The sequence below is a fragment of the Oncorhynchus tshawytscha genome, linkage group LG19 (genome assembly GCF_018296145.1).
Source record: "Oncorhynchus tshawytscha isolate Ot180627B linkage group LG19, Otsh_v2.0, whole genome shotgun sequence".
Classification (NCBI taxonomy): Eukaryota; Metazoa; Chordata; class Actinopteri; order Salmoniformes; family Salmonidae; genus Oncorhynchus; species Oncorhynchus tshawytscha.
In genome coordinates, this window is record NC_056447.1 from 21,812,630 (window position 1) to 21,834,743 (window position 22,114).

General features: G+C 43.8%; 1 protein-coding gene across 2 annotated transcripts in view; it reads right to left on the reverse strand.

The window, feature by feature from the left end:
• znrf1 (zinc and ring finger 1) overlaps window positions 1–22,081 on the reverse strand; it is a 30,444-nt gene extending 8,363 nt beyond the window's left edge. For both annotated transcript variants that reach the window (XM_024379252.2, XM_024379251.2), the window contains exons 1-2: window positions 20,895–22,081; window positions 5,913–6,008 (exon numbers count right to left, since the gene is read on the reverse strand). In XM_024379252.2, the coding sequence (XP_024235020.1) occupies window positions 5,913–6,008; window positions 20,895–21,279 (481 nt within the window). In that variant the 5' untranslated portion in view covers window positions 21,280–22,081. The remainder of the gene's footprint in view (window positions 1–5,912; window positions 6,009–20,894) is intronic.
• Between the last annotated feature and the right edge of the window lie 33 nt (window positions 22,082–22,114).

The following is a 22,114-nucleotide window of genomic DNA, read 5'->3' on the forward strand; positions in this document are numbered from 1 at the left end:
ACTTTTGCTGCTCACTATCAAGCCAGGAAACCTGGGCTACTATTGCCGGATACCAAGCACGCTAAGCGGTTAGCCCTTGTTTTAGGACCACCGATTTCCAGAGGTTTCTACTGCTGGCGTCTCTCATTTCACGGAGTGAATAGCGTGCTCGTCCTACTATCATTACTATCATGCCTCCGAAAAAAGGCAAGGACCACATCTCTGCTGGTCAGGTACGTGAAGTCTTGGAGAAGCAGAAAGTTTTCTGTAAGGAAATGATACTTCAGCAGGAAAAGAACTGTAAAAGCTTCATACAAATGATCATGGAGTCGACCAACAAACAGCTGGACGACCTGACTAAAGATGTACAAGACATTAAAACAAGCCTTCAGTTCACACAGAAGGATGTGGATGAAGACACACTTGAAGATACACTTTCCAGAAACTGTTCCTTGATGTAGAATGAAATCACCACATGTTCTGGAGGGCCTCCAGAACATGTCTGGGAAGGCAGAATGAAATCACCACAGTCAGGGAGGGCCCCCAGAACATGTCTGGGAAGGCTGATTACCTGGATGGACATTCGAGGAGAAATAATCTTGTAATAGACGGTATCCAGGAGAGCCAAAGTGAGACATGGGCTGAATCAGAGGACAATGTTTGAAAGCTGTTTTCTGAGGAGCTACAACTGGCTCAACAGGTAGAGCTGGAACGTGCTCACCGGTCTGGGAAACCAGGGGGCACTGGTGGTGCAAATGGAACCAGACCCAGGACAATTGTAGTGAAATTCCTCAGGTTTAAGGATAAACATGCAGTCCTTGGAAAAGCCAAACGTCTTAAAAGGGTCCTTCGTCTTCATCAATGAGGGTTTCTCAGATGCAGTCAGTCAAAGAAGAAAGGAACTAATACCAGCCATGAAGGCTGCAAGAGAACGAGGTGACATAGCATATCTGAGGTATGACAAACTGATTGTTCACCTCAGTTAACTCCCAAGGAGTTAGGAGGAGCGACAGACAAGTCATTCCAGCTCCACACACACACACACACACATACACACACACACACCTCTCTCAGATTCCAACTGCTGATTCATGTTTGGACATATAAATACTGTGCATCTACCAAAGAAAGGTCTGTTAATTGCTCACTTGAATATATGCAGTTCAATGAACAAAATTCATGAAATATGCTGTCTAGTGCAGTCAAACAATATTCATGTATTGGCAATAACAGAGACTCACATGGACTCATGGATGCTGAGATCTCTATACCTGGATATAATTTGTTCAGGAGGGACAGAAATGGATATGGGGGCGGCGCAGTTGCAGTTTACATCCAGAGTCATATTCCAGCAAAACAACGTAAAGACGTCATGTTGAATGGATTAGAGGTGCTACGGGTACAGGTGGATTTACCACATTTGAAACCTAAACTAGTTGGTTGCTGCTATAGGCCACCTGGTGCTGATGTGAAATATATTGATGTAATTTGTGAAATGTTGGATGAGGTATCTGATGAAAATAGGGAAATATATTTTGGGGGTAGATATGAATATTGCTTTTTTAACACCAACTGTCCAATGAGAAAGAAAAGTATTTCTGTTGCCAATGTACAGTTGAAGTCAGAAGTTTGTATTAGTAAGAAGGCTAATACACCTTAGCCAAATACATTTAAACTCAGTTTTTCACAATCCCTGACATTTAATCCTAGTAGAAATTCCCTCTCTTATGTCAGTTAGGATCACCACTTAATATTAAGAGTGTGAAATGTCAGAATAATAGTAGAGAGAATGATTTATTCAGCTTTTATTTCTTTCATCACATTCCCAGTGGGTCAGAAGTTTACATACACTCAATTAGTATTTGGTAGCATTGCCTTTCAATTGTTTAACTTGGGTCAGACATTTCAGGTAGCCTTCCACAAGCTTCCCACAATAAGTTGGGTGAATTTTGGCCCATTCCTCCTGACAGAGCTGGTGTAACTGAGTCAGGTTTGTAGGCCTCCTTGCTCGCACACGCTTTTTCAGTTCGGCCCACACATTTTCTATGGGATTGAGGTCAGGGCTTTGTGATGGCCACTCCAATACCTTGACTTTGTTGTCCTTAAGCCATTTGCCACAACTTTGGAAGTATGCTTGGGGTTGTTGTCCATTTGGAAGACCCATTTGCGACCAAACTTTAACTTCCTGACTGATGTCTTGAGATGTTGCTTCAATATATCCACAGTCCCTCCTGCAACAAAGCACCCCCACAACATGATGCTGCCACCCCCGTGCTTCACGGTTGGGATGGTGTTCTTCGACTTGCTAGCCTCCCCATTTTCCTCCAAACATAACAATGGTTGTTATGGCCAAACAGTTCTATTTTTGTTTCATCAGACCAGAGGACATTTCTCCAAAAAGCATGATCTTTGTCCCCACGTGCAGTTGCAAACCGTAGTCTGGCTTTTTTAATGGTGGTTTTGGAGCAGTGGCTTCTTCCTTGCTGAGCGCCCTTTCGGGTTATGTCAATATAGGATTCGTTTTACAGTGGATATAGATACTTTTGTACCCTTTTCCCTCAGCATCTTCACAAGGTCCGTTGCGGTTGTTCTGGGATTGATTTGCACTTTTCGCACCAAAGTACGTTCATCTCTAGGAGACAGAACACGTCTCCTTCCTGAGCGGTATGACGGCTGCGTGGTCCCATGGTGTTTATACTTGCGTACTATTATTTGTACAGATGAACATGTTACCTACCTTCAGGCGTTTGGAAATTGCTCCCAAGGATGAACCAGACTTGTGGAGGTCTACATTTTTTTTGTTGCAGTGATCCTAACTTGGTTGCACGCACTAGGAAAACTAAAATACCAAAAGCTGGCCCTAAGATAATCTACCTCAGGTCCTACAGAGGGTTCAATCAGGACTCATTTGTGGATGAGATTAAACATGTGCAACGGTTAGAAGTGTGTAGTAAGGATGATCCTGAAAATGTCACTTAAGTTTATGAAATAATTTATGGTTATAGTTGATAAGCACGCTCCTTTAAGAAAATGCACTGTGAGGTCAAACGGTGCTCCATGGATTGATGATGAGCGGAGAAATGTAATGAATCAACGTTATGATGCCAAAAAAGTAGTAGATAAATGTGGCACTCTGTTTGATAAGCAAAGTTATTGTAAATTAAGAAATCTTGTGACCAAGCTAAACAAAGGAAAGAAGAAGGGATTCGATCAGCACAAAATTGATGAAGGGTGATTGGAAAAAGCTGTGGGGAACGTTGAACACTTATGGGTAGGAATTCGAACGCGTTCGCCTTTTTTGTTGAATCAGAGGGTAAATTTATTACAAAACCACATGACATCGCAAACTACTTTAATGAATATTTTACAGGCAAAGTGGACAAGTTGAGGAATGCTATGATTCCAACTGATGGCTCAGTGGCATATACCCTTATAAAAGACTATCATGAAGGAGAGGCAATGCATGTTCGAATTTCATCAAGTAGAAAGTGAAGAGGTAGAAAGGATGCTGTTGTCTCTTTCAGATGACAAGTCACCTGGTACAGATCATCTTGACGCCAGATTGCTTAGAGCTACAGCTAGCCAAATATCTACCCCAATCTCTTATATTTTGAATAAGTGCTTGATGTAGTGGATGTGCCCAGAAGTCTGGAAAGAGTCAAAGGTTATTCCACTACCTAAGGATTAAAAAAAAATCTGCATTCACTGGTCCTAATAGTCGTCCTATAAGTTTACTGCCTGAGTTAAGTAAATTATATCTGTACAAATCAAGGATCATTTCTAATGTAGTGATCTGATAACGGGTTTCCAGCATGCATACAAAGAAGGGCATTCTACGAGTACGGCCTTAGCACAAATGACAGATGATTGGTTAAAGAGTATGGATGACAGGAAGTTAGTTGGTGTTGTGTTGCTAGATTTCAGTGCTTCTTTTGATGTAATTGATCATGAACTGTTACTAGGTCAACTCAAATGTTATGGTCTTAAGTCTGCAGCTCTATCCTGGACGGAAAGCTATCTATCCAGGAGAAGGCAAAAATGGTTCTTTAAATGGTAGCTTTTCAAACAATAAATATATACACTGTGGTGTTCCTCAAGGAAGTAGCCCAGGCCAACTTCTCATGACCTTCAGTAATAAACAAAGCAAGAGTGGTCATGTATGCTGATAACTCCACAATGTATAGCGCAGCATCAGAATGTAATGAGCTAACAGATGTACTGAGCAGTGAACCAAGAATGGTGTCTGAGTGGGTTGATATGAACAAAGTGTCACACTTAGAGTACTGTCCAGTTATATGGTCATCTGCAGCAAAGAAAGATATAAAACATCTCCAAATCGCTCAAAACAGGGCTGGTAGATTATCTCTTCATTGATCTAATCATATGAATATTATCCAAATGCATCAGAATCTCTCATGGCTTCACGTTAAAAACAAATTACAATCTAGTCTTCTTATTTTCTTTAGGAATGTTATATTTACATTTTTTTTTAAACAGTATTTTTCAGTCCAGTTAGTACATACTAGCAACACACATAACCACCAAACCAGACAGGCAAATTCAGGGCAGCTAAAACAACCCAAGGAGAAATCGCCTTAAAAATACAGTTTTATATAGAGACATAGCTGAATGGAACAATTTACCAATCCATATTTCTCAGGCAAAATGTAAATCCACCTTCAAGAAGAAGAGAAAAAAACAACATCTAATGCGATAGACCATATGACTGGACGGCAAATAGATAGCATCAACTGAATGTTAAATGTGTTTCCTGTCAGGTATTTTAATGATCTGTATTGTCTACTTGTTGAATGTTTGAGAAGTCTTGATTGTGGTTGTTTGTGATGTCTTGTTAATTGGGGTTGGACCCCAGGAGGATTAGCCAATGTTACGGCGTTAGCTAATGAGGAACCTAATAAAAATGACAATCTCAATCTTTTTCTACCCCCATTCCTTTTCAGCCCCTCATCTAGCTCCTTCTCCATCCTGACAGACCTGGCTTTAAATGAGCCCCAGAAAGCAGACTGGTCATACGTGACCCGTAGCCCACAGGGTCACCTTCAGCCCCAGACCGGAACGGAAAGTGGTCACTCAAACAGGTAGCAGTCAGTCAATCACAGGGGTGACCAAGGCTGCAGGCAGCCATCTCAGCTAGTCACGCTGTCACTCAAACAACCTGGAGCCAGGCCGGCACACATGGTCACGGGAAAAGAACAGCAGACAAGGACCCATAATGCCCTGGGAAAGCTGATTGTATACCTGAATCGACTCGGAATGTATACCTGGCTTGACTCCCTGAACATACTTATATGTGCCTAGCTGACACTCTGAACATTTAACTGTCTCTCCCACAATCTGAGCATACTGATTACACATGAACCAAAACCAATTACAGAGCTCATAGCATACATACACTATCTCTGTGTATGGCTACTGTATGGTGCATGTAGATCAGGTTTTTCTTGTTTAGATACTGTGATTACTTAAGTACAAGCAGCTCAAGCCATTGATATAGAAATACAGGATTCTAATTCTATTTCTATGGCTACAGTCTGCAATGGACAATCCTGAACTCTCATATCGAGGCATGTCCACAGACAGACAGTAGTAATATGGAGAGAATCGATGGAGGGAATAACACTCGCCGTGACCCCCCAGCTCTGGTGCTAGAGAGACGGCTCATAAAGTTCACGTCTACATTCCCACAGTCACAGCCAACATCGACATGGGGAGAGATAGGGGGGAGAGAGCATCATAGGAGACGGGGATGAGAGGCTATGTGAGCAAGAGAGAGAGAGAGAGAGAGAGAGAGAGAGGGGCTAATGGAGAAGAATGCAAAGATTCAGAGGAGGAAAAGTGACAAACAAGAGGGGAGAGAAGAGATCAAGAGCAGGATATAGGGTCTGGGGAGAGGTAGAGGAAGTGTGTCTCACCATTATAGGACAGGCGGGGCTTGCTTAGACACATGATGAAGTGCACCTCCATCTCATTGGACGCCACAGACTTGGAGCAGACAGGACACTTGAACCCTGTGGAGAACGAGGTTAGACCTTAGTATATACACACACGTTACACTGGCGCTCAAAGCAACCATCCAATTTACAACAGTGAATAAGTGAAACAAATTATCTTAGATTATTACAAACCAATGTTCCAAACTAAAATAGGGGCACCACAAACATTGGCATCAGCCATGTAGTCACACTGAATCACTCGGTCTGTCTTTTCTAGTCAGCCCCCTTTGCATGACAATGTGATACAGACCTGTCCCCTATTAGTCATGTAATTACAACACTTATCATCTGTAAAAACGTTGAATGTTTACCTGCATATGGAAAGGGACTGCAGATGGAAATTAGCTGTGTTGCAAAATCGGGTGAGATATACAGTATGTTGTCCCTGACGAATAAACTAAACTCTTTTTCAAACTGTGTTGATACAAATCTGGCACATAGAGTGAGTCATTAATCACATACGGTATATCCCATCCCAAATAGCAGACATGACTTACTGCAAAGCCCTATTTTAGCCATCTCCCTTACGATGTTTGGTTTCAGCTTTGTGCATACAACAGCATTAGCAAAGCAAATAACAGGAGATTACATCAATTCCTGGCGTCGCTCTCTATCCAGCCACGGGTTGAGTTTTGCATCATGAGCTCTCAATACTGCTTAAACACAGACACTAGTAGTGTTCAGTTGGCTGCACCCAACACTTTAAAATGTACACAGCAACCATAAAACAGACACCAGGGTAATGTCCCAAATGGCACCCTTCCCCTATATAGTGCACTACTTTGGAATATAGGGTCTCGTTTGGGACGCAACCCAGTAGTGTTTAGCTGGCTGCTGCACCAAACCCTTTACATTTATTTACACAGTTACCATGCCAGATCCCACAGCGCTGGGCTGGACTTGCCAGTGTTTTAATGCACAATAGCAAGCAGGCCATTATCACGTTGGCCATGAAACCACTCAGTACAGCGACCACTCTGTGCTGGGTGTGCATGGCCAGAAATGAGCTCAGCCGTGCCAAAATCAGCGTGCTTTTGGTAGAATTATAACTATGCACTCATGAAGATGTTGCTATTAATTTATACTGGTAGCATATGACTGAGTTATTCTTCATTCCTAGTTAGTTATTCATGTAATGTTTTAGAAATGGTACATATGTGCCGCTGGGACAGCAGTGGGCAGAATGTGTCCTTCCGTATTTTCTCTTTACTCAGTAGAGGGAAGGACAGCATAAATGTGTCAGTGGTGGGATTCGTAACCGTATTGCCCATGGACAATATGTGCTTGGGAGACTGCAGCACTACCGCTATGCCATGCTACCGCACCGGAATGTGTGTTTAGTGTTAAGTCAGGGTCTAAACTCTTTCTATGGAGGCTTGTCTGGTTTCTATGAGTCTGTCTGGGACTTACCTAGAGAGCATAAAGCAGCCAGACCACCACAGTCGGGAGAAGAGTTGGAGAGATTAAGAAAAGCTGTAGATGTCTAGGTAAGGGAGTAGCTTGGAAGATAAGTTTGACAAAGGGATGAAGGTGAGATTGATAGACAGAGGGAGGGAGAAACTAAGAAGGGAAGTAAATGTAGTCAGTAAACCAGGGCCCCCTCCCCACCCACCAGCCCCCCACGGCAGCTGACCCACTTTTCCCCTGGCTGCTATTTTCAGCCCCTCCTTAGGGACAGACGGAGAGGGGGATGGAAGACATTTGAGAGGAAAAAAGAGAGGTGCAGGAGGACTTCATAAGAGAGATGCTCTGCAGAGTTTGGATGGACAGAGAAAGACCATGAATCCCCTCCCAGAAGGCAAGAGGCCAGAGAGGCCCTGTCTGTAAATGGCAAAGCAGACATTATATGGCAGCATCTCTATGACCATTCCAATGATCAAAGAAGTGTTCAAACAGAGTTCCCTTGACAACACTGTGGACCTTTTACCCTCATCATGGAATGGAAACAATGCTAATTTACACTTCCCTTTCTTGTTCAGACTTTCGGCCATTTTCTCTCACTGAATATAAGTGTGTGTGTGTGTGTCCATCCACTGAGGCGACATCAGCCTGAGAACATACTGTAACTGAGAAATAGCACTCTACTGTGAGGTCAAATAGGGGCAAAAGAAAAATCACAAGAATGCATCAAAACATAAGCAAACAAAGACATTCCCCACAGTGAACACAGTGTGTGTCATGAACACAGAGCTGGCCCTTCATCAAACCACGCGTACAAGACATACTTCATACCGGCAGAGAGAGCACAAATAATCAACACAAACAAATGTACCTACATGAAACTAAGACTAACCACCACACCATAACAGATTTATCATGTGTGATCACGCTCTCTGTGGCCAAAGTAAGTGGGACCTTTAAACAGGTTAAATTCACAAGGACAGATGGATTACCAGGATGCGTACTCAGAGCATGCGCTGACCAGCTGACAAGTGTCTTCACTGACATTTCCAACATCTTCCTGACTCAGTCTGTATACCTACACGTTACAAGCAGACCACCATAGTCCCTGAGCCCAAGAACACCAATGTAACCTGTCTAAATGACTATCGCCCCATAGCACTCATATCTGTAGCCATGAAATGCTTTGAAAGGTTGGTCATAGCTCACATCAACACCATCATTCCAGAAACCCTGGATCAACTCCAATTCGCATACCGCCCCAACACATCCACAGATGACAATCTCTATTGCACACCACACTGCCCTTTCCCACCTGGACAAAAGGAAGACCTACGTGAGAATGCTGTTCATTGACTACATCTCAGCATTCAACACCATAGCACCCTCCAAGCTATTTTTATTATTTTATTTTACTAGGCAAGTCAGTTAAGAAAAAAATTCTTATTTACAATGGACGGCCTACACCGGCCAAACCCGGACGACGCTGGACCAATTGTGCGCCACCCTATGGGACTCACAATCCCCGCCGGTTGTGATACAGCCTGGATTCAAACCAGGGTGTCTGTAGTGACGCCTCTAGCACTGAGATTCTGTGCCTTAGACCGCTGCGCCACTCGGGAGCCCATCACTAAATTAAGGACCCTGGGATTAAACACTTCCCTCTGCAACTGGATCATTGACTTCCTGATGGGAGTTGGTAAGGGTAGGGAACAACACATCTGCCACGCTTATCTTCAACACTGGGGCCCCTCAGGGGTGCGTGCTAAGTCCCCTCCTATACTCCCTGTTCACCCATGACTGCGTGGCCGCACATGATTCCAACACCATCATTAACACCACAGTGGTAGGCCTGATCACCAACGACAATGAGACAGCCTACAGGGAGGTCAGAGACCTGGCATTGTGGTGCCAGGACAACAACCTCTCCCTCAATGTCCGCAAGACAAAAGGACCTGATCGTGGACTACAAGAAATGGATGGCTGAGTATGCCCCCATCCACGGGTCTGTGGTGAAGCATGTCAAGAGCTTGAAGTTCCTCTGTGTCCACATCACTAATGAATTATCATGGTCCAGACTCACCAACACAGTCGTGAAGAGGGTACAATAATGCCTCTTCCCCTTCAGGAGGCTGAAAAGATTCGGCACGGGCCCTCAGATCTTCAAAAGGTTCTACAGCTGCACCATTGAGAGCATCTTGACTGGCTGCATCACTGCTTGGTATGGCTAATGCTTGGCAAGGCGCTACAGAGGGTAGTGAGCACGGCCCAGTAAATCACCGGGGCCAAGCTCTCTGCAATCCAGGACCTCTATCTCAGGCGGTGTCAGTGGAAGGCCCTAAACTTTGTCAAAGACTCCAGCCATCCAAGTCATAGACTGTTCTCTCTGCTACTGCACGGTACGCGGGTTGGTGCACCTGGAACCGACAGGACCCTGAGCAACTTCTACCCCAAGCCATAACACTGCTAGACCCTTTTGGCACTAACTATTTTGACTTATCACATACGCTGCTGTTACTGTTTATTATCTATCCTGTTGCCCAGTCACTTTATCGCTGCCTACATTATATGCCACAGGATGCTGCTGAGGGAAGGGCGGCTTATAATAATGGCCGGAACGGAGCGAATGGAATAGCGTCGCTGTATTTGAAACCATTCCACTCATTACCATGAGTCCGTCCACCCCAATTAAGGTGACACCAATCTCCTGTGGTATATGTACATATCTACCTTAATTACCTCATAGCACTGCACATCAACTTTGTACTGGTACCCCGTGTATACAGCCAAGTTAGCGTTACTCATTGTGTATTTATTCCTTGCGTCACTATCTTTCTATTATTTCTGTTTTTCTTCTCTCTGCATTGTTGGGACCCGTAAGCACTTCACTGATACTCTACCTGTTGTTTACGAAGCGTGTGACAAATAAAACGGTATATGGTTTGATATTCTTACTAGGTAATAGTACAGCCACTGTATACCTACCCTGAACAATGTAGAGTACAGATGTCACACAACTCTATAGATATCAAGCCATTGTTAAAGTAACTATGGAGTGGGCATGCTAAACCCAAGCTGACCAGCGTGCTGCCCCCATGTTCCTGTAGGTGAAATAGAGCCGTCACACTGCGCTTCTGTTAAAGTGTCCCAAGGCGCCTCTCGACAAAGCCGACACTTTTCTCAAGCCAAGCCGAGCCGACTGACTCAATCTCTGCTTCATGCATTTTTCATGATACCGCTGCAGTCCAGCCCCATTCCCCATCGTCAATGACAACGAATTCAAAACCTTACAAAAATACCTGTCTCGGAAGCTCATAAAATGCCCATGACTGGCCACCAGCATTATGATAGCTTCCTTCCTCAGGATCATGACCCTCTCGATACCTAACCCCTCCTCTCCCTGTGTGTGAGAAGAAAAACCATCTCCTTTTTTTAGATGTCAAACTGCATTTACCCTTCTTCAGAAGCACTTCAAATGTGAATTACTGTGATTTGAGACAAAATTATAAACATTAGGCATAAGAAATGGATCACTTAAACTACCAAACAAAAAAAAGAAGTAGATAGATAGGATCAGCACCCTAAATGACTTTAGATCAAATTAACGGTCAGGTTAATTGTTTTGTAAACCACACTCCGACTGAATCAATACATTGTTGTGACAAGTGTATTCAACCGTCACATAAATATCTAGGCTCTAGGCCAGGTTGAAACGGAAGACCGAAAAACACAAAAAGGTTTTGGATAAATGCTACTATTTTCAAATAACAGGGAACTGCTGATGGTAAGGCAAGGCCATGCATCTGACACAATATTTCACTCATGTGGCACAAACATCACTGCATAAGCACAGTTAAAATACCTCAGAATAATTTCCTCCACACGGGTCTTTTGGGGGCCATAAGTGAGATTTGGTTGGGGGGCCCCTCACGTCACAGTAAAACACTTTAGTGGCCCCCCTCTTGATGGTGGAGAGAAAACTGTGAAGTTTTAAAGTTAATTTCCTGCAATTCTACACATTTTGTCATGGGGCGTAGAGAACATGTTGCAGTTTTATAAAAATGTCATGCAATTCTAGGGCAGAGACAAAATGTGCACTTTTACAGCTAATTTCCTGCAAATCTACCTATTTTCCATGGGATTGAGAGAGATTTTTGCCATTTTAAATCTGGGGAAAAGCAGGAGCTGAGACAAAACGCTAGTTGACTTGACAAACAAGACGAACTGGCAACAGACAGAGAACACGGGTATAAGTACCCAGGGGATAATGGGGAAGATGGGCGACACCTGGAGGGGGATGGAGACAAGCACAAGGACAGGTGAAATAGATCAGATATGCATCTGTTGGTCACAGATACCTTAAATAAAAAGTAGGGTGTGGATCAGATCACCGGTCTGTATCTGGTGTGACCACCATTTGCCTCTTGCAGCGTGACACACCTCCTTTGCATAGAGTTGATCAGGCTGTCAATTGTGGCCTGTGGAATATTGTCATTCCACAGGCCACAGGCTTGTCTCCACTTCCCTCCAGGTGTCACCCATCTTCCCAATTATCCCCTGGGTACTTATACCTGTGTGCTCGGTTTGTCTGTTGCCAGTTCGTCTTGTTTGTCAAGTCAACGAGCATTTTGTATGCACTCCTCTTCAATGGCTGAGACGTTGCTGAATAATGGCGGGAACTGGAACAGGATGTCGTACACGTTGATCCAGAGCATCCCAAACAGGCTCAAATGGGTGACATGTCTGGTAAGTATGCAGGCCATGGAAGAACTGGGACATTTTCAGCTTCCAGGAATTGTGTACAGTTCCTTGCGACATGGGGCTGTGCATTATCATGCTGAAATATAAGGTGATGGCGGCGGATGAATGGCATGACACTGGGCCTCAGGATCTCATCACTGTATCTCTGTGCATTCAAATTGCCATTGATAAATGCAATTGTGTTTGTTGTCCGTTACTTATGCCTGCCAATACCATAACCCCTGTTCACAACATTGACATGAGCAAACCGCTCGCCCACACGACGCCGTACACGCTCTGCAATCTGCCCAGTACAGTAGAAACAAGGATTCATCCGTGAAGAACACACTTCTCCAGCATGCCAGTGGCCATCGAAGGTGAACATTTGCCCACTGAAGTGGGTTACGACGCCAAACTGCAGTCAGGTCAAGACCCTGGTTAGGTCGACAGTTTGTGCAGAAATTCTTTGTGTGTGCAAACCCCAGTTTCATCAGCTGTCCAGATGGCTGGTCTCAGATGATCCTGGAGGTGAAGAAGCCAGATGTGGAGGTCCTGGGCTGAAGTGGTTATACGTGGTCTGCGGTCGTAAGGCCGGTTGGACATTCTGCAAAATTCTTTAAAATGTTGGAAGCAGCTTAAGGTAGAGATATTAACCTTAAATTATCTGGCAACAGCTCTGGTGAACATTCCTGCAGTCAGCATGTCAATTACACACTCCCTCAAAACTTGTGGCATTGTGTTGTGTGACATAAGTGCACATTTTAGAGTGGCCTTTTACTGTCACCAGCACAAGGAGCACCTGTGTAATGATCATGCTGTTTAATCAGCTTCTTGATATGCCACACTTGTCAGGTGGATGGACTATCTTCGCAAATAAAAAATGTTGAGAGAAATAAGCTTTTGGGTGTATGGAAAATTTCAGGGATCTTTTATTTCAGCTCATGAAACATGGAACCAACACTTTACATGTTGCGTTTATATTTTTGTTCCGTGTACTGTATATTATTATTATTATTTTTTTCACTTGGGGGCCTCCTAGCGACCACTTATGCCTGGAACCGGCACTGCCTCCACAGGCCAAAACTGTGAGCCAGATGAACACTAACTTGGAAAGATCTGGTTTTGAATTAATAAAGTATACATTTTCTGTTTTCAGATGTTCTGAAGACCATCATGACCCACTCACCCAAAGCCAACACACTATTTTAATTAATTGTAGCAATTCATTTAGACACGTTTGGCTTCTACCTTGAACTTGTATTGATTTTAAGGCAATCATGAATCTTAACACTTCATGAATCATTAATCTCTACTTAAAGCAATCCTGTCATCGCCTCAAGCATTCTGCATAAATTATACAATGCATTCGTTAAGTATTCAGACCCCTTGCCTTTTTCCTCATTGTTACGTTACAGCCTTATTCTAAAATAGAAACTATTTTTTAAAATCTTCATCACTCCACACAATACTCCATAAATGACAAAGCGAAGACAGGTTTTTAGAAATTAAAGCAAATGTATTAAAATAAAATAAAAAAAATAAAAAATACCTTACTTACATAAGTATTCAGACCCTTTGCTATGAGCTCAGTTGCATCCTGTTTCCATTGATCATCCTTGAGATGTTTCTAAAACTTGATTGGAGTCCATCTGAGGTAAATTCAATTGATTGGACATGATTTGGAAAGGCACACACCTGTCTATATAAGGTCCCACAGTTGACAGTGCATGTCAGAGCAAAACCCAAGCCATATGAGGTCAAAGGAATTGTCTATAGAGCTCCAAAACAGGATTGTGTCGAAGCACAGATCTGGGAAAGGGTACCAAAACAATTCTGCAGCATTGAAGGTCCCCATAAACACAGCGGCCTCCATCATTCTTAAATGGAAGAAGTTTGGAACCACCAAGCCTCTTCCTAGAGCTGGCCGCCCGGCCAAACAGAGCAATCGGGGGAGAAGGGAGGGGTCCAAGATCCCAATGGTCACGCTGACAGAGCTCCATAATTCCTCTGCGGAGATGGTATAACCTTCCAGAAGGAAGGTTACCATCTCTGCAGCACTCCACCAATCAGGCCTTTATGATAGAATGGCCAGACGGAAGCCACTCCTCAGTAAAAGGGACATGACAGCCCACTTGGTGTTTGCCAAAAGGCACCTAAAGGACTCAGACAATGAAAAACTTAATTCTCTGGTCTGATGAAACCAAAATGAATGCCAAGCATCACGTCTGGAGGAAACCTGGCACCATCCCTACGGTGAAGCATGGTGGTGGCAGCATCATGCTGTGGGGATGTTTTCAGCGGCAGGGACTGGGAGACTAGTCAGGATTGCGGGAAAGATGAACGGAGCAAAGTACAGAGAGATCCTTGATGAAAACCTGCTCCAGAGCGCTCAGGACCTTAGACTGGAGCGAAGGTACACCTTCAAAACAGGACAACGACCCTAAGCACACAGCCAAGATAACGCAGGAGTGGCATTGGGACAAGTCTCTGAATGTCATTGAGTGGCCCAGTGTTAATAGAATTTATATGTTTAAATGAATGATTAGAATATTCCACCCTGAAACCATATAATTGTATGAAATTGATTAGGATCATAAAATTATTAATGATGTGTGTAGTTTTAGTCAGAATTAGGGTAAAACAAAATAATTGTACAATAAGTCTCTATAATATCTTAAACACAGACTGTCTGAGCAAAATTCGGTGCCGACCTTGGCTAGGGGCCACAGAGATTTGGGAGAGGGCAGGGAGTACTTCTCACAGCCTCACGGTCTCCATAATCTATGTCGGCTGGGTAGGGAGACAGTATGTGCGTAGGATACCTTCTGTTTGTGTGTGAAAGTATGTGTGTAAGGAGCCAATATAAAATGAATGGTTTTGTACAACGAACTAGTGCTCTAGTGAATAAACATTTTGGCCATCATAGCTGGGCCTCCGTCTGTTTTATTCAACCAGTATCTTGCAAATCCTGGGTTGCAGGCTGAGTAGTTTAATTGAATTGGGTTATGAACATTGAGAACATAATTCTCGTAACACCCAGCCAGAGCCAAGACTTGAACCCGATCGAACATCTCTGGAGAGACCTGAAAATAGCTGTGCATTGACACTACCCATCCAACCTGACAGAGCTTGAGAGGATCTGCAGTGAAGGATGGGAGAAACTCCCCAAATACACGTGTGCCAAGCTTGCCGCGCCAATACCCAAGAAGACTTGTGGCTGTAGTCGCTGCCAAAATTTGCTTCAAGAAAGTACTGAATAAAGAGTCTGAATACTTATGTAAATGTGAGATTTATGTTGTTTTTTAAAATTTTGCAAACATTTCTAAAAACGTGTTTTTGCTTTGTCATTATGGGGTACTCTGTATAGATTGCTTAGGGGCTGGAAAACAATTTAATTCATTTTAGAATAACGTAACATAACGTAATTTTAGAATAACGTAACAAAAGGTGGGAAAAGTCAAGGGGTCTGAATACATTCCTAATGCACTGTATATAATACATGGTTTAAATAGATCAGAATATCATTAAACAACATGTATTATTAGAACAAAGTAAGTTTCAGTGGGTTAAATTGCAAGGATGCCTACCCACCTGTTCCCTTAAGTATTCCATAAACATGAACACTATCTAAAGGGAGTATTCACAACAAGAAGACCACCAGCAGATCATTGGATTTCAAAGTCACAATATCAATATTTAGATTCATATTTTAATAGCATTCCCTTGGCTCATTAGTAAAATGCAATGAACACACAAAAAAAAAAAACACAAAATAAACTCTCCTGACTAGATCTCTCCCTAAATTCATGATGTTTTCAAAATGACATTCGACCGAATCTGTCTTTGCTCAGACTATCATGTAGAGGGAGAGATGGAGGGAAGAGAGGAGCAGGGGAGTTGTGGTAGCCAGCCAGACAAACACAGTACTGAGAGGTTCAGGAGTAGCATTATGAACAGAGCCGAGAGGTACAGTAGCAGACGAACAGAGTGCACATCCCAAATGGCACCCTATTCCTTATACAGATGTAGGATCTTACATTTGAGCCAGTTTGCTACAGTAGGAAAATCACCCTGCTGTAACAGGAAATGTGAATTATGTGGATTATAATTCATGGACATTTTTGTAGGGGTTGCTACATTTTTAAAAAGGGAAAATCAAGTCTGAAATTTCAAAGTGGAAATTAAACTTCAAATACACTACAGGTTTTACATGTCCTACATTGCAGAAAAGTTATCCTGCAACAGGGTGATCAAATTAAGATCCTACATAAGATTCTACAAAAGTAGTGCACTATATAGGGAATAGGGTGCAATTTGGAATGCGACCCTGGTCAAAAGTAGTGCACTATATAGGGAATATGGTGCTGGTTGTGATGCAAGACAGAGAGAGGGGATAAGACACAATTAAAGGGTACAGATGGGAAGTCTGTCTCCCTCTAGCAGGCAAGGTGACAACTAGCTCCTTGTAATACCCTGCCCGACCTGCTGTCCAGAAAGCCTCTGTCTCTCTGAGGAGAGCAAACACCTTGCTATTTCAAGCCCTCGCTCTGTCAAGTCAAGGACATAGCTTGTTTACTGTCTACACAGGTCATTAGAGTAGACAAGACAACATAGATTATCTTATTAAATGAGTGACCTTGTTTGTTTGTGTATATCTTCTTTCCACGTGTCTGGGTTGGTTGTCCCTCTAATGATGGTACTAAATGAGGAGTGTATGAGCGTGTCTAGAGACCTGTTTAGTCCAGAATACAGGACATTATGTTCAGAATACAGGACATTATGTTCAGAATACAGGACATCATGCCCATACATGGATAGTAGCCATTTGATTACATCACATCCAACTCAAACCCAACTCAGACAACTCTTTACCTTACCGGAAAGAACAGCAGTTTCCATGGAAACAGCTGAATGAGAGAGTCAAAGACTTGGAGAGGGAAAGGGGGAGGAGGGGGCCGAGAGAGCTGACATACTGACCTATTGTTGTTTTAGCTAAACTCTTTGATTGCAGGAAGTAATGTGGCCTTAGATACAGGTGAGACGGGAGTAGAGTATGGGTAGGAGGGAGGTGTGTAATGTCACTGGTGCGTATTGTGTCGGGGAGAAAGGGGTATCATTACACAGCGAATAAGACAGAATGGGCTGTTATGCTCTGGTGAGAAACAATGTGATTTAGGTTTGTGATGCTTAATGATTTAGACTAGCATCCAGTGATCAGTAATGCTTACTAGCCATTGGCATTATCAGTGTAGTTGATTGACAGGGGCCATTGCCCCCTGCTACTGATGTCAAAGGTTTATCTTTAGAAAGTCTCTGCTGTATGATGACAGGATTTAGTCCCTACACCACGGCAACGGTCGCCACTGCCTTAGCTCCGTCCATTTGTGGTGTCCTTTTATTAGAAAGGTCTGTCGGCTGTCACTCAACAACAGACTGGCTGTGAAACTCTGGTGACAGAAAGTCTGTTAGAGGAACTAGTCAAGCTTCTATCCCTCTCTCACCTCAGTCTCTCCCTTTCTCCCTTACCCCAGTCTCTTCCTTTCTCCCTCTATCCCTCTCTCACCTTACCTCAGCCTCTTCCTTTCTCGCTCTCTCCCTCACCTCAGTCTCTTCCTTTCTCGCTCTCTCCCTCACCTCAGTCTCTTCCTTTCTCCCTCTCTCCCCTTACCTCAGTCTCTTCCTTTCTCCCTCTCACCTTACCTCAGTCTCTTCCTTTCTCCCTCTCTCCCCTTACCTCAGTCTCTCCCTTTCTCCCTCTATCCCTCTCCCCTTACCTCAGTCTCTTCCTTTCTCCCCTCTCACCTTACCTCAGTCTCTTCCTTTCTCCCTCTCTCACCTTACCCCAGTCTCTTCCTTTCTCCCTCTATCCCTCCCTGGCCCTCTGTCTCTTGAGGAAACAAGTGTGTGAGGATATTGTGGGGATAGCAAGGAGCAAGCAAGTGTGCATCTTGAAAACAGCAGTGACAAGCAACATGGTTGTCACAGCAACAGAAATCCTCTCTCAGCAATCCAGTGTAGACTGTGTGTGTGTGTGTCCCTCTTCCTCTGTATACACTGTGCTGAGCTAATGGGAGAAGGGAGAGAGACAGTGTTTGAGGAGATGGGAAAACAGAAATAAAATGAGTGACCTATATTGTTGAATCGTGCAGCCAGACAGTTTAGCACATATGTTCCACAATCCCATCATTCCAAAAAGACTTGCCACTAAAACCCAGCCACAACAGTGTGTGTGTCTACAGTAGTGCGTGTGTTCATGTGTGTGTGTTATCGTTGTCATTATTTACATTTCAATTAAAATGGAGGTGTACACAAGTGAATGATTGCTTATGGCTCTAATCTGAGAACAATCACATTTGGTTTCCGCTAAAAAGAGAGTTCAGTCAGTGCTCTGCTCAGCTCACATCGGTGAGTGAGTGATTACTTATCTCTGTGACAGGTGACTGAACACGGTGGGTCAAACACAGGAGAGATATTACACAGACCATTGTTAAAGGGTCTTTCATCTGAAAGTGCATAACAACAACAGTAGGTGAACAACTCACTAAGTGACAATGCAGAAAGGACTCTGTTTAGGAACTGCATCAGTGGAGGGAGAATTGTCTCAGTGTTGTTCACTGCTTGCATCTAGATCAAACAGTTGACTATCAGAAGGAGGTTTCCTGTCAGGATCAAGTTTATCAGGCAGTCATACACCAGCCGCGTAGGCACAGAGGAAGCCAGGCCCAACCAATCAGATTGCGCAACAACAACAAAAAATATTTACTTGTCAGTGGTCCAAACGGGACATTATTTGTCATGCAAATAAGCTGTTGTGTTTTTGGTCCACCCAAATTTCAGCTGGCCCACCCACAGCACTGTCATACACTATTGATAGAGTGTCAATGCAGTATCACGGAGGCTGAGGAAAAGGACAGGGCAAAACAGTCCAGTTGGTGAAGATCAGAGGCCTCTGTGATATTTGGGCATTTCCACTGTAACGGAATTATGCTGAGACTCAGATATTTCCATTTAAAATGTATGCCAAACAAAAAAACATTAATTTCAAAGTTTAACAAACTATACAACTCTTATGCAAAATGACTATTTTGAACAATTTACACAGTAAAAAATAATAATTCAATGGAAAAACTGTGCACAGTTTGGTAACATAATTAATTGGTAACACAGCTTTATTCTGTTACTAAACGTATCTGCACAGTTCATCCTGTAAATCAGTTTTTGAAAAATGATCAGGGAAATGTTTAAAAGTAGTCCTTGTGAATAAAGTGATTTTTCTTATTTTTCCACACTACGAGGTTGGAATAATACTGTGAAATTGTGAAAATTATAATAATGACTCTTTTGTGTTTTGGTGGGTTGGCGTTATGGCATACCTGATGGCCTGCCTCCCCACTCAGGCCACTCCCAGACAGTCCTAGCAAAATTCTTGCTTGAGAAATGGCTATTTCCTAAGAAGCATTTTTTCTTCTTTTTGACCATTTTAATTGAAAACAATCAGAGTAGGTTCCTTAATTGTTACCCAGAAATGATTTGATAATGAGATAAGAAGGGCTGTCTTGGACCAGTGTAATTCTGCTCCCATAGAATTGCCCATTTGTAATGATCAAACCCTTGGAGAAGTACAGTATATCCCATTGTCATAAGAGTGCTCTGTGACTTTGTGTCATTATTGTTTATTTTGCAGCAGAACTGTCTACGGTCTACCATGGTGGCAACACAAGCTTTTGTGTGTTAAAATGCTTTGCAGACTGACAGTACTGTTTCTAGTTTGACAAATCAATTGAAGGCAACAAGATGTCTGACAAATGCTCCACTGAGATAAGAAATATCCAGAAAAAAATACTACATACTATGATAGGAGTGTGACCATAACAGACTGGAGGGTTTGAAATTGATACAATTTAGGATTGTGTCTCCGTCTCAAAACGTGCTCTATCAGAGACATGGAGCTCGGAATGGAGTTACTGGAAATCTTTAATACTGTTGGTCTAGAATAGACCAGTGTAAGGCATTGGTCTACTTAGCATGGCCTTCACTTTTCAATCCCCATTAATAAATATCCTGTGAAACTGAAACCTGAATACATTGACTATCTTTTCCGTCATTAGGCCTTCTTTAGCCACCCCCCAACCAGAGTGGACAGAAGAAAGCGGATTTGAAAACAGGGCTAAAATCTGTACCCGAAGCAGGACCTCACAGAAAGCTTCTCAGTCACATAAACATGAATATCAGGGGTCGCCTAGCGATAAAAGGGAGGCAAACAATCTGGATGATGCCTAACTTTCTGTTTCCCTCCCGTGGGCTGCTGGTTTGGGCTTTGGTAATGAGGGCCTGGGGACCTGAGCCAGTGTCCTCAGTTTTCTGCAGCTCAGGCCCTGACAAGCCCAGTCAGTGAGACATATTGTGGTTTGAGGTAAGCGGATGATAATGCTGGGCCCTCCCTCCTCCTCTCTAATCATAGGCCAATTGACTGAGCTAGGTTTGGGAACATGGCTTATTAGCGTCATTTCTCACAACAAGGTATTGGAGACATCCTGCCATACAAGAGGTCAGACACTCAATAAACCCTGACTTTGTGGCCTGCTGTACACACATACATGACCTGCACAGCCGCACACACTTCACAAATTAATGAATGAAGTTCCACGGATGGTAGGGAAGTTTGCTGATGACATCTAGCCTAATGTCAATGCATCCCTCTGTAAACCCTGATAACTTTGATATATGCTGCCAGCCAGAGGTGGATGTGTTGACACTTACCACTGTGGGCGCTAAACCACCGGGGTGCAATGTGCAGGGGCAAGGTGTCTGCCAACGACCCTCGGGATCCCAGGTAGAGCATACCGTCCGTGTGATGCCCGCCGCCTGTTTCCTGGTAGCCGTTACCATGGCCAGCGTTAGTGCCAGACCCCCCTCCGGCCCTGTCCGAGTCAGTTCCTCTGGGGGTATAAAACCCAAAGGGCACCGCAGGACTATGTTCTATGCCCATCCCAGCCACTGAACTCACTGAGCGGCTGCGTAGCCCCATAGTGCCACTCGGTCGGTAGTGGCCAAAGTGAGCCGAGGGCGGCACTGCGCTGTCATCCGTCGAGACACCGGGAAAAGCACCCCGTGGCCGCCCTGCCGTACTTTGCTTGCCCCCCATCCAAAGCACCCGAGCAAAATGGGTGGGGGTTGTTGAAATGGGGGCTCCGCAGAGAGTCGAGCCGTCACTGGAATCGCCCCCGACACGCCTGTCTGCAGTGGACTTCTCGCCCTTTGCCAAAGACAAAACGGCACCTAAAAAAAATCTGGGTTGTCAAGTCTGACTAACAGACGCAACAGCCCATTTCCCTGACCGCAGCATGAGCGACTGGGTGCTTTGATTCACACCAACCGAGAAAAACTAGAATCTATAGGATGATGTCAAACGAATGACAGAAAAACAAAACGATAAATATAAGCAACACGTTTTCCTCACAGCTAATGACAGGTAGCCTGCCCCAAATCACAACAAGGTTGACAAACACAAAGCGCAACAAACGTATCCGACAGTAGCGCTTCTCCGCAATTGGCTACCACATTTACATGTATTATTTTGCCTTGACTGGCTCAGCTGATCATAGCAATGACAACTGTTGCTGTCTGTCTGCCAGTATGTCTTTCCAACGATGTGTGTCCGAGTCCACTTGTTCTCCGGTTCCGGAGATTCGGGTCAATGTATGCCGCTCCCCTGCACTATCATATCCGCGGTCTCACTCTTGCTGCTGGCAGACAATGGCGTTCAGTGCGCATACTCGGATTATCAATGTAAAGACAGTGTGAAGAGGGAATACACAGTACTCTATATTCTTAATCACGATTAATTGATTAACAGATTGTCCTCGTTGTCTATCTCTTCTAGAAATCCAACGATGGCTCTTGTCTGGCTCGCCCCCGGCTGCCAAATCAGAATGCAGTGTGAGCAGAGGACGAGATATGACCTGATGTCATAACCAAGT